General features: G+C 38.4%; 1 protein-coding gene across 24 annotated transcripts in view; it reads left to right on the top strand.

Moving 5' to 3' along the window:
- LOC105472717 (synaptojanin 1) overlaps positions 1-12,509 on the top strand; it is a 102,817-nt gene extending 90,308 nt beyond the window's left edge. For 16 of the 24 annotated variants that reach the window (XM_011726244.3, XM_071095624.1, XM_071095628.1 and 13 more), the window contains 3 exons: positions 1,475-1,583; positions 2,127-2,344; positions 9,460-12,509. In XM_011726244.3, the coding sequence (XP_011724546.2) occupies positions 1,475-1,583; positions 2,127-2,344; positions 9,460-10,272 (1,140 nt within the window). In that variant the 3' untranslated portion in view covers positions 10,273-12,509. Of the gene's footprint in view, positions 1-1,474; positions 1,584-2,126; positions 2,345-6,351; positions 6,379-9,459 lie in introns of those variants that run through there. The other 8 variants (XM_071095635.1, XM_071095636.1, XM_011726242.3 and 5 more) reach the window with 4 other exon arrangements.
- Positions 12,510-13,251: the final 742 nt, after the last annotated feature.

Below are 13,251 nucleotides of genomic sequence, written 5' to 3'. Positions count from 1 at the left end.
GCAGTGACTTAGGCTAGTCCAGTAGAACTTGGGACTACTGAGAGGCCCATATCTGAAGAGTAGGAAACTGAGAGCTGTTACTATACCTAGAAATTAAGATTATTAAGATTGTGAGAACTGAAAAAACTACTTCCTATGAACATAGAAGTTTTTTGTCTTTTCTGTTGTAGCTGTCCACTTAATAATTTGAAGGTTCTTTTTTATGTGTAATATTCAAATGTTTATCCTCCTTTTTCAAAAAAAGGGAAATTTGCCATTCACTGATTCCATTACCACACTGGGCAGAAGAACTTTCTTTATTCTATTGAATACCATAAGTACAGGAAAAGAAAGTCAGGATTTTTCTGAGTTTAAAAGTTCATATTTTGCTTAAAATAAATATTGTTAGCTTAGATCCTTCAGCAAACATATGAAAATAGAAAAAAAAATTTTTCACTGATGAGTCTTTTCAGTGTATTTATTTCGGAATATTGAGTTAGTCATTCAAAAGTTGTACTTCTGTGTTTAAAAAAATATATATATGGCTGGGTGGCAGTGGCATGCACCTGTAGTCCTGGCTACTCAGGAGACTACAGTGGAAAGATCACTTGAGCCCAGGAGTTCAAGTATAGCTGGAGCAACATAGCAAGACCCCACATCTTAAAAAACAAATCTCAGCCTGGCACAGTGGCTCACGCCTGTGGTCCCAGCACTGTGGGAGGCTGAGGCAGGTGGATCACGAGGTCAGGAGATTGAGACCATCCTGACCAACATGGTGAAACCCCATCTCTACTAAAAATACAAAAAATTAGCTGGGTGTGGTGGTGGGCACCTGCAGTCCCAGCTACTCAGGAGGCTGAGGCAGGAAAATGACCAGGACCTAGGAGGCTGAGGTTGCAGTGAGCAGAGATTGTGTCACTGCACTCCAGCCTGGTCACAGAGTGAGACTCCATCTCAAAAAAAAAAAAAAAAAAACCAACAAATCTCAGGGTGTTTATTTTCCCCAAAGTCTCCTAGTTGCTCAGGTATATGTCTCTCTGTCTCCTTGTGTATTTTAAAATCATCCCAGTTTTTTCCATGAAGACAGCATTGCACATGGTTAAGAACCCTAGCCCCGCAGCTAGTCAGACCTGAGTTTGGATCCTGGCTCTGCTTTCTGCGTGGCTTTGGGCAAGTTGTATACATTTCTTCATGTTAATTTAAAATAGAGATGATAAAATAATACCTACTTCTGAGGGATATTTTGAAGATGAAATGGAAATGCCTATACAGTGCTTAATTAACATAATGTCTGGCAGATGGTAAACAGTCAGAAGTAAACAGGAAGATTTTAAAATTCATCACTATATGGATTCAGGTAGAGAACCCTTAAAATGACAAGATAGGGACTAATACCATAGAAGAAAGTAAATGAGATGCAAAAGCAAATGTTTTCACAGAATTTTACCTGTGGAAGGTAAGTAAATGTCTCAAGTGTTATGTTTCCCATCTGTAGATGATTCCTCCTCGTGCTGGAGTTATCAGTGCCCCACAGAGCCATGCGCGGGCATCTGCTGGAAGACTGACTCCTGAAAGCCAAAGCAAAACATCAGAAACGTCGAAAGGTAGATACTCTTTGGGAGGCTGAGGCAGGAGGATTGCTTGAGCCCAGGAATTTGAGACCTGCCTGGGCAACATAGTGAGACCCCGTCTGTAAAAAAATAAAAAACTCTAAAATTAGCCAGGTGTGATGGCACATGCCTGTGGTGCCAGCTACTCGGGTGGCTAAGGTGGGAGGATCACTTGAACCCGGGAGGTTGAGCTTGTGGTAAGCCGTGATCACGCCACTGCACTCCAGCCTGGGCAAAAGAACAAGACCCTGTCTCAAAAACCAAAAATCTTTAAAAATTGAGAGAAAAGAAAGGTAGGTACTATATTAGAAATACTATAGTGGTTTTGGTATGTATTTTTCTCTTTTTCCTTCTGTCATCTCCCACCTTCTACAACGTATTCAAATAGATATATCCTTCCTTCATTATACCACAAGAAATGAGGCTACTTATTGGGGGAAGAAATAACTAGAATATTCTCCTAACATTTCACCAAAGAAGGAAAAAAACGTGGTTTTCTAGAATACACCTAACGTCTGACAACCACTGGTTTTTCAGGTTCAACTTTCCTTCCTGAACCACTGAAGCCTCAGGCTGCTTTTCCTCCACAGTCTTCTTTGGCCCCACCTGCTCAAAGGTTGCAGGAGCCTCTTGTCCCTATGGCAGCACCTATGCCTCAGTCTGGCCCCCAGCCAAATTTGGAAACCCCACCACAACCACCACCTCGAAGCAGGTCATCCCATAGCTTGCCTTCAGAAGCTTCCTCACAACCGCAAGTAAGTCTCATTTGTTACACAAAATACTATCTTTGATGCATATGGTTTAGTCTTTGAACATACCTATTTTAATTATTGTCTGTTATAAGAAGTAAAAGAAGAGTTTTAATTTCCCTTTTATATTTTGTTATACATATATATATAAGTTTGTTTGTTGTTGTTGTTGTTTCCTTTTTAAGACAAAGTCTCGTTCTGTTGCCTGGGCTGGAGTGAAGTGGCGTGATCTCGGCTCACTGCAACCTCCGCCTCCCGGGTTCAAGCGATTCTCCTGCCTCACCCTCCTGAGTAGCTGGGATTACAGGTGCCTGCCACCATGCCCGGCTAATTTTTGTATTTTTAGTAGAGACAGGGTTTCACCATGTTGGCCAGGCTGGTCTTGAACTGCTGACTTCAGGCAATCTACCCACTTGGCCTCCCAAAGTGCTGAGATTACAGGTGTGAGCCACTGTGCCCGACCTACTGTGAATTTTCAAAGTGATCTTTCCTTAAAGTATCTCATTACACTCTTCTGAAAAAACTGTGAGATGAGTGAACCCTAACACTTTGGAAGGCCGAGGTGGGCAGATCCCTTGAGCCTGGGAGTTCAAGACCAGCCTGGGCAACACAGTGAAACCTTGTCTCTACAAATTAAAGAACCATCCAGGTATTGTACCATGCACCTGTGGTCCCGGCTACTTGGGAGGCTGAGGTGGGAGGATTACTTGAGCCCAGGAGGTCGAGGCTGCAGTGAGCCATGATCGCTCTACTGCATTCCAGTCTGGTGACACAGTGAGACCCTGTACCTCCAAAAATAATAATAAATAAAATGTCTTCTTTTACACTTTGGAAAGATCTGAAATACAGAAATAATATGTATTGGCCATGTCCCTTAAGCACATTAGTAAGTAGTAGTTAACATTTATTTTTACAAACATATGGGTATTTCCAGCTAGTTGGCAGAAGTGAACAGTTTCTTAAGTGTCTATAGGGTGAAAACAGATGTTAAAGTAAATATGACTCAATACAATATGAATAATGTTAGCAGTTAGCGTTTATTAAGTAACATTTGTGAAAGTTGAAGGATATATAATATAGAAAAATAAATGTTCTTCTAAGCTGGTTAATAATACCAAAAAGCGTGCTACATTTTTTTAGTTTAGAAAATGGAGGAGGAAGTCTGGGAGCAGTGGCCCATGCCTGTAATCCCAGCACTTTGGGAGGCCACAGTGGGTGGATCGCCTGAGGTCAGGAATTCAAGACCAGCCTGACCAATATGGTGAAACCCCGTCTCTACTAAAAATACAAAAATTACCCAGGCATGGTGGTGGGCGCCCGTAGTCCCAGCTGCTCGGGAGGCTGAGACAGGAGAATTGCTTGAACCCAGGAGGTGGAGGTTGCAGTGAGCTGAGATTGCACCACTGCACTCCAGCCTGGGCGACAGAGCAAGACCCCATCTCAAAAAAAAAAAAAAAAAAGAAAGAAAAGAAAAAAAAATTGAGGATGCTGAAAATATATAATAATGGCAGAACTCCTTCAAAGAATGGGTTTTTTTTCTGCTAATCCATTTTTAGTCAATAGTGATTTTTTTCCTTATTTTCTTGTAATGTATACTGTTGTAGTTTTTAAAATGTAATTGAAGGGCAAAAAACTTTTTCAGCTAGCCACTCTGAGCTTTCTAGGACTGCTTTAGGGCATCCGTCTCATTGTAGATGTGTGCCATAATTACTAGAACTCTGATGGTTTAAGTGTCCTTAGACTAATAAGAAAGTAGATAAAGTACTCTGAAAAACTTCCGGAAGTGCAGACTGTCAGCTGAGATTGTAGTTATCATTATAAAATCATCTTAAGACACGTATCATTTTCACAGAAAACTTTCCATTGTTTTGATTTATGTTTTTCATTGAAGTGAGTATAGCAATTTGGTGGCCGACGCACATGCTTTGTGTGTGCGCCCTTAGATTGTGTTCTTGAATCTTGTGGTTGTCAGTCCATCAAAAAGACAAAGATATTTGTTTCAAATCCCGAAGTATCTTTTTGCCTCTGTCATTGATACCAAACTCCTTAATATTAGATACACAGACACACCTTTCTTGGAGGGTGGGGTCTTGTTTACATGCAAAGTGTCATTGTGAGGATCACAGAGTGGTTACAGTTTCCTCCAGGGAATGCCCAATGCTGGGGGAACAGGAGGGAGGTGAGGAGGAGTCTTTTTATCTTTTTGTACCTTTTGAATTTTGAACCATAAAATAATGCCTATTTTAAAAATAATAAAAAATTTTAAAAATTATTGGAAGTAGCTGTAAGTTGAAAAATTTACAAGATTTTCAAACCTGATGATGAGATATTTTAATATGACAAATTCGATATTTTGTAATGAGATGGAATAGTTTTAGAATTGAACATTTGTAATTTTTACAAGTCTTTACTTATCCTGTTCCAAATCTACAAGGTATTTAAAACATAACGTACATGACCCAGTTTTACTTTTTATTATTTATTCTTTGACTTTTTAATTTTGTATGGAAGAGATTCGTTTAATTTGAGTGATTATATAACATGTCATACATCCTTTACAAAGTATAAAAAATCCTCAGTTATCTATCTGACTTCCAGCATCTTAGTCATCTTTATCAGCTAAGAGCCAGAAATAAGGAAATGCAACTGGAAGTAAAGGAACTGAACTCACTGCTGTACTGTTACTATGAGACCTGGTAGAAAAATCGCAGCAATCTAGATCCATTTAATGGAGGATACAGCAACGTTGTACTTCTCAGTATAAACCTATTCCTGATCTCCTATCCACTGCCAGAGCTGATACACAAAACTCTTGAGTGTTAAACAAGAGTCTCATGTTTACTAAGCAGGGAATTCTAAAGTACTTAATATATTTCAGGATGATGTCTCTGAATTGTCAAAATTAGTTTTGCTGTTTAGTAGTACGTTTAGATATTGGAGAAGATTTACCTCAAAACTGTTTTTTGAGGATATTAGATTTTTTTAAATAATGGTATATTGTAGAGGGATTATGATTTCATTTTTAAACAAAGGTAAATTCCAAATTTCTTGTAAGGTACAAGTTTCTTGTATGTTCCAACTAATATGTTATGAATTAAATTAATGATACTAAGGGTATAATTTTTCAGAAAATTTGAGTAAGATAAAACAAGCTAGATGCTGACCATTTTGTTAAAATGAATACTAATTTTCAGTGGGATGGTCTTTTTGCAAAATAGTATGTACCAAAAATGGTATCATTTTGTACCATTACATTGCCATTTTCTCTAATAATGACATCCCTAGGCTATCCTAAGGCTGTGTCTTAGTCTGCTTGGGTTGACATAAGAAATACCATAGACTGGGTGGCTTACACAACAGAAATTTATTTTCTCACAGTTTTGGAGGCTGGAAGTCCGAGATCAGGGTGCCAGCATGGTTGAGTTCTGGTGAGGGCGCTCTTTGTGGCGTGCTGACAGCCACCTTCTCACTGTGTGTTCACGCCGTCTCATTGCATGTGGTGCCTGGAATGAGAGCAGGCACACACACTTGCACAAGCTGTCTGGTGTCTCTTCTCATAAGGACACTAATCCCATCATGGGGTCCCACCTTCATGACCTCATCTAACTCTAATTACCTCCCAATGGCCCCACCTCCAAATACAATCACACTGGGGCTTATGGAACCAACATACGCATTTGGGAGGGGAGAACACACAAATACTCAGTCCATAACAGGTTGCTTAAAATATTGTAGAACTCTGAAATCATTTGGAGTATTATTTTTGGAATAACAAAACTGAACTGGTTAGTAATCAACCTCAGACAAAACTAAAGTCTGGACCCTAATTCAACAAAATTACAAAAGGAATTGGAATTGTCTTTTGAATTTATGTTACAACCTGCAAATATTGCTGCTTTTGGATTCTGTATGTAACTTAGAAAGTATTTTGTTGACTGAATTGTTAGGGTTGCTGGTTGATCTCGGATTATCCTCCTAACTCTTTCCTTTGATGTCTGTTTCCTTTCTCAAAGCAGGAGCAACCATCAGGGTAACAGGTATCTGACAATTTATCAATCTTACATGTGTTTTCATCCGTCTCAACACATTAGATGTATGAATCTCTTCTTCATACATCTAAAGTTTCACCCATTTTTAAAACCACCTGTCTCCATTAATAAATTCTATCATACCATAAAACCTGCTTTTTCTTCTTCTTAGTATTTTGGATTTTAGGAACCATGTTGTTGTTCTTGCTAATGCTTTACCACTTTTTGCTTCATTTTTAAATAAAAATTAACAAAACTAAAAAGTGTAACTTCAAGAAAGTAAGATTTAGGTATATGAAGGCCTTTTTGGCAAAAGCAGATTGGTTCTTGGTTTTAACAATGGCATTTATGTAATTACATAAACACAAAATTCAGTATGTTTTTTAGGAAAAATATTTGGGGGAAATATTTTTTCAAATAGTTTTAGTAGCAAGATTGTTATTGGTAAGGAAGAATTGATGGTTTAGAAAGACAAAAGTTAGCAGTATAACAGGATTATTTAAAGGGCCTTCCAACACCTTTCTCTGTAAAAATAGCACCAGTTTTAATATTGTCATCACAAATCCTGCTTAGATTACAAATTAATTCTAATGTGATGAATAGTGATGTGGTTGTCATTGTAATTTCAAGTCTGGGAAAAATGATCCTGATTCTATCAAATTAACATATTTTGAAATAAAAATTTTCCTATATATGAAAATAAAGATATTCAAATGTGCAGCACTTATGCAGCAGGTGACTTCTATTCTAAGCTGGCAGAGCACGAAATTCTCCTCTCCTCTAATGTCTGTGTTGCAGACGGTTCTATCTGCCATAGGAGAATTTTATCTCAGACTCAAATATTTCCATTTTATATTAACTATAAATAGTCCAGAGATTTTTGGTAATACAGAGTTAATTTTATAATAGCTATATAAATTTCCTTGTAAGTACATTTCCACATATAGATCTACTTACCTAAGACATTTAGAATACAGTTTAAAGTCTGTGACATGTTTTCTCTTTAATTTTGTACAAATTTATCACACTAAGTTTGAAGAAAAGTATACTTTTTCAACCAATTATAAAGCATATTCTAGGATAGTTGAATAAAACAGATACTTGAAAGTTATTCACTTAAGTCATCCACACCATTTCCTCTTACAAGTGAACATCCTTCCTTATTCTTAAGCAGTAACTGTTTCATAATATGCAGTTACATTTTATTGAGACTGCTGCTGTTTTTTTCCAATATATTTCATGAAAGTATAGTTATTTTGCTTTAACAACTATCCAGATTCCTGTTGGGCAGTGCTCATTTTATTACATTGCCAGTCTTGAACTGAATTTTCTTTTTTGGGCCGTCCTATCCAACCCTGAAGTTTTCTTAAGTTAGTATAAGTGTCCGAGTCATCTACTCTAGTTTTAAGAATTATGTACATTTTTTTCAAAATTAATAATGAATGCCTGATAAGCTAATTTGCCCATGAGGCCAGAATCGTAGTTCTTTTCCTTCATCTGATCAGTTGGCTTTGCTCAGTCCCTTGGCTGTGCTCCACTCCAACCAGCTTCTTTATGGAGTAGGGACCAAGGGATTTAGGGCAAGAGTGAAGGAATTCCAAGCACTCTTCCTACTGATGACAGTTCACAGCCAACTTTGTCACATAGAGGGGACCAGGCTCCACTCTAGGCACATCTTCATTGTGGTTGTAGATTTCATAAACCAAATAGAAAATGGGACTTTTTTCCCTCTGGTTTTAAGCAATGGTTGCATTTGGTTACTAATAGTGTATCTGTTTTGGAACATTTTTACAAGACAGGAGGGTCAGTTTTTTTACGGAAAGTTGCCACATTACTCAGTTTTTGTGTTTTGTTTTTTAAGACGGAGTTTTTGCTCTTGCCCAAGCTGGAGTGCAGTGGCGCGATCTCAGCTCACTGCAACCTCTGCCTCCCCGGTTCAAGCGGTTCTCCGATTCTCCTGCCTCAGCCTTCTGAGTAGCTGGGATTGTAGGCGTGCACCACCATGCCCGGCTAATTTTTTGTATTTTTAGTAGAGACGGGGTTTCATCATGTTGGCCAGCCTGGTCTGGAATTCCTGACTTCAGGTGATCCACCCGCCGCAGCCTCACAAAGTGCAGGGATTAATCAGGCGTGAGCCACCGCACCCAGCCTCACATTACTCAGTTTATTCAACAAAGGAGAGCTTGCATTAAAAGTCAGCTGTGCCGGGCGTGGTGGCTCACGCCTGTAACCCTAACACTTTGGGAGGCTGAGGCAGGCAGATTGTCTGCGCTCAGGAGTTTGAGACCAGCCTGGGCAACATGGTGAAACCCCATCTCTACTAAAATACAAAAAATTAGCTGGACATGGTGGCACACGGCTGTAGTGCCAGCAACTCAGAGGCTGAGGCACAAGAATAACTTGAACCTGGGAGGTGGAAGTTGCAGTGAGCCAAAATCGTGCCATTGCACTCCAGCCTGGGTGACAACACAAGATTCGGTCTCCAAAAAAAAAAAAAAAAAAAAGCAAAGAACTCTCAAAATTTATTTTTCCAACTAGAAGAGGGAGAGGGAAATATGGAGTCTTCATCTTATGAATAAAATATGCTAATAGAATTTATTTTATCTATAAAATTGAATTTCCATAGTAACATTAATTTTAAATGAAAACATACTTAAAAGAACAATGAAACCACATCATCATGATCATAGATGGGTGTTGGAAATTTATTTATATAGATTCACCGTAAGTCATAAGTATGGATTTCTTAAGTTCATACTGAAATGTGATAGAACTGGGCATGAACAAATTTGTTAATTCTATACAATTCTCCTTCTTACCATTTCAAAACTTGCATGAATGAAATAAGCTCTGATTTTGAGAGATTTAAAAAATTGATTTAATTAGAAAGGATTTATTTAGAAAGAAGTTTTTAAAGATTGTAGCTGTTTCATCTTATTTAAACCACCAGAGTAACAAACTACACAAAGCTACTTTTTAGTTTCTAAATTTACATGCTTGCCCCTAAAAAGGGAAGAATAATTGAGACAGGAAGAATGGGGGGTATTAAAAGTAAATATAAACTGGTTTTTCAGTGCTCCCTTTCTTTCGCAGGTAAAAACAAATGGAATCTCTGGTGTCAAACGAGAATCACCGTTAAAGATTGACCCATTTGAAGATCTGTCATTTAATCTGCTTGCTGTATCAAAGGCTCAGCTATCTGTTCAAACGTCACCTGTTCCAACCCCAGACCCAAAGAGGTTGATTCAGTTGCCTTCTGTAACGCAAAGTAATGTTAATACTTTGAGTTCTGTGAGTTGCATGCCAACAATGCCTCCAATTCCAGCTCGGAGTCAGTCCCAGGAAAATATGCGAAGTTCTCCAAACCCGTTTATTACCGGCTTGACCAGGACAAATCCTTTCAGTGACAGGACTGCTGCTCCTGGAAACCCATTTAAAGCCGAGTCTCAAGAATCAGAGGCAACTTCATGGTTCTCCAAAGAAGAGCCCGTTACTATCAATCCTTTCCCTTCTCTGCAGCCTCTCAGTCATAACGAAGGCAAGGCTTCATCTTCACTTGATGGCTTTAAGGAAAGTTTTGATCTACAGGGGCAGTCTACATTAAAAATTAGCAACCCAAAAGGATGGGTAACCTTTGAGGAAGAAGAGGACTTTGGTGTGAAAGGGAAGTCAAAGTCAGCTTGTTCAGATTTACTGGGTAATCAGCCAAGTTCATTTTCCAGCTCCACCCTGACATTGAATGATGACTGGAATAAAGGTACAAATGTCTCTTTCTGTGTGTTGCCATCGAGAAGACCTCCTCCACCTCCTGTCCCTCTGCTCCTGCCTGGCACCAGCCCTCCAGCAGATCCTTTCACGACCTTGGCCTCTAAGGCTTCGCCCACACTGGACTTTACAGAAAGATAACGCCACGCAACAGAAGACAGTGGGTATTTGCTTTTGGCAGGTAGAGCCAAGAGAATTGGGCATTCGTATTTCATTATGTGCAATAAGTCATTGTAAGTGCACTGATATCTTCACAAAACACCACTATTTGATGTGTACAGAGTTGGAATATGTGTATATTGGAAATAAGGAAAAACCCTTCTCATTGTTAACTGGAGTTTTGATGTATTTCTCTTTGGATGAATAGGAGACAGTAGTAGCCATAAAAAGTGCTTAAAACTACTTTAGAAAACAGTCCTTATTCAGAAACTTTTCGGTCAGGCTTCTGAAGAATCTCAAAAAAGCCCACCCAACTTTCAGCTGACATTTCCACCAGCCCTCTCATACTTGTTAACAATTGGTATCTATGAGTATTTACCAAAGAGCTGCCAAGGTTACAGTGAACAGTTTTGAAAGGCATTGCTTTAAAGGAAAAAAGTATAGGTATGTGTACATATATAATACATACAAACACATATACTTCCATATACATTTATATATTTTCACAATTCATAGTTTAATTTCTAGGATATAACTCAGACCAAATTATACCTAAAAGTTCCAAGAGAGTCCCTTTCTCAATATCACATTACCAAAAAGATGGCTGCAATGTAATTTGGACCTTTCATTAATTTTGTTTTCAAAACTAGAATAATCTCACCACAGAATCAGAATTTTCTACCATTCCACACCCAACACCTTCAAATACACACAACCTTGTTACTTTTTACTCCAGCGCCTTCATATGCTTTTCTCCAGGAGGAGGTTCTTGCCGCTGGAAACAGCCTATTTTGTGGTCACTGTCAAGTGGATGGATATTCTAGTGCTCCCAAAAAAGCACTATGGCCTTATATGCAGGGAAGGCACATACCACCAAGTTCAAGGAGAAATATTAGAGCTAACCATACTCTCTTCTCTGCGTACATTTGAATGTACGTTGCCTGTATCCCTCCCATATTTTCTTTTTGCTGCTTTTGCTCTGGAACTTTGCTTTTAGCAGGGAAAGCAGCCGTCCCCTGAGTGCTTTGAATTGGGGATATATCCACTGTGTTCTCCCCCCTCTTACGAGGCTACATAACACATCTATGATGCTGCTTTAAGTTTTTAGAGGCTATACCTCAAATTAGCTGTGGATTTTGTCTCCTGCACTGCCAATATGCAACTGATCCCGCTTTTATTAATTTTATGAAGAAGTACACAGAATTTTTACAGAATGTAGTATTTTGATATCATTAAGTAAACCAATCAGAAAACTCCTTGAGCAATAGTTGTTTCTTTGTCAGTTTCCATTACAATCATCTTTACCCATTAAGACTTACATTAGCGTTCCTTTTATATAAAGAGTTGTATATGTCCACCTAAATTCCTATGTCCACACTTAACCTTTAAAGATGTACATTGAGGGAATATAAAAAAATAGCGTTCATGGCTACGAATATGTAAAATGTTAAAAGCACAGCAAACTGCACTGCACTTAGACATAAAGCAAATCTATTAGGAAAAAAAAGCATTTTTCTAAATGCTCAAATGTTATCAAAATACTATATTTATAGAAGTAATCTTCTCTGTTAACAGCCAGGATTTGCTGTTAGAAATAACTCTTGTGAGTTTTATATTGTGCTTTTTGGAGGTTCTAATCATTTCAGCAGTAGTGTCTTTTAAACAGCAGTATTACTATAAGCAGTATGCTTCAAAATGTGAATTAACTTGTTGAAATTGTGGCTTTAACATCCATGTGACTCGTGTATATGGTATTTGCTCTCCATTAGCAAAATAATTCATTGTTAGGTAAACTTCACTAGTGCAAATTGCAGTTCTGTGAGCAATGTTTCCTATTGGATATAAACTACTGTCTAAAATATACATATCAGCAGCCCAGCCTTTATCAGGAAATTACACTTGGCAAGTTGCTGAAAATGCACAAAGTTATGAAAGTTAAAGGTATGCTGCAAATAACTAGCCATTATTCTGTGTATTATTAAATATTTACTAGTTCTGTTAAAAGCAGAGCAGAAGTTAGACACTAAGATCTCTTTGTGAACTCTGTGTTCTCTATATTAGATTGCTGTTTATATGTAAGATTTTATTGCTTATGTGGCATACAATATTTATAATGATAAACTTTATAGAAGTACAGTATTAAAGTCAGTGGTACACAGACATTCTGTACATATCCTGTGAAACGTGCTGTCATGTGAAATAAATATATCTGTCTTTACCATGCTGACTTCTTTGTTCGAAAGGGAAGAATTTTTCTCAGCCATTTTCCGTGTACTTTACATACACAAGTTTAGTGACGTTCAAACTAAATAAGCCTAACCCTTATTGCCGAATCAGGTATTTTAATTCAAGACCTTATTTTCATTTCTCCAGATAGTGCTTCCTCTAAAAGTAAGAAGAAAGATTTTCTGAGATTACTAATCATTATTAAAAAGTCCATGCCCAGCCTCGCCGACATGGTGAAACCCTGTCTCTACTAAAAATACAAAAAAAAAAAAAAAAAAATTAGCCAGGTGTGGTGGCGCAGGCCTGTAATCCCAGCTACTGGGGAGGCTGAGGCAGGAGAATGGCTACAACCTGGGAGGCAGAGGTTGCAGTGAGCCAAGATCGTGCCATTGCACTCCAGCCTGGGCGACAAGAGCGAAACTCTTTCTGGGGAAAAGAAAAAAAAAAAAGAAGGTCCATGCACTTACTCCATAAGAGAGGCCCTAACTCAAAATCATGCTGACTTGAAAATAATACATGAAATATGAATTATTTTTCTTACCCAAAGCAGAAGGAACAACTGGGGGGCAAAAAGGAATTGGGACACAACCAGACAGAAAAAGGGACTGACTAAAAAGACCCAAAGTAAAAGGCCAGGGCCGGGTGTGGTGGCTCATGCCTGTAATCCCAGCACTTTGGGAGGCCAAGATGGGTGGATCATGAGGTCAGGAGTTCGAGATCAGCCTGACAAACATG

This window comes from Macaca nemestrina, chromosome 4, assembly GCF_043159975.1.
Source record: "Macaca nemestrina isolate mMacNem1 chromosome 4, mMacNem.hap1, whole genome shotgun sequence".
Taxonomy (NCBI): Eukaryota; Metazoa; Chordata; class Mammalia; order Primates; family Cercopithecidae; genus Macaca; species Macaca nemestrina.
Note: the sequence above shows the minus strand (reverse complement) of the source record. Positions and strands in the feature narration are given on the sequence as shown.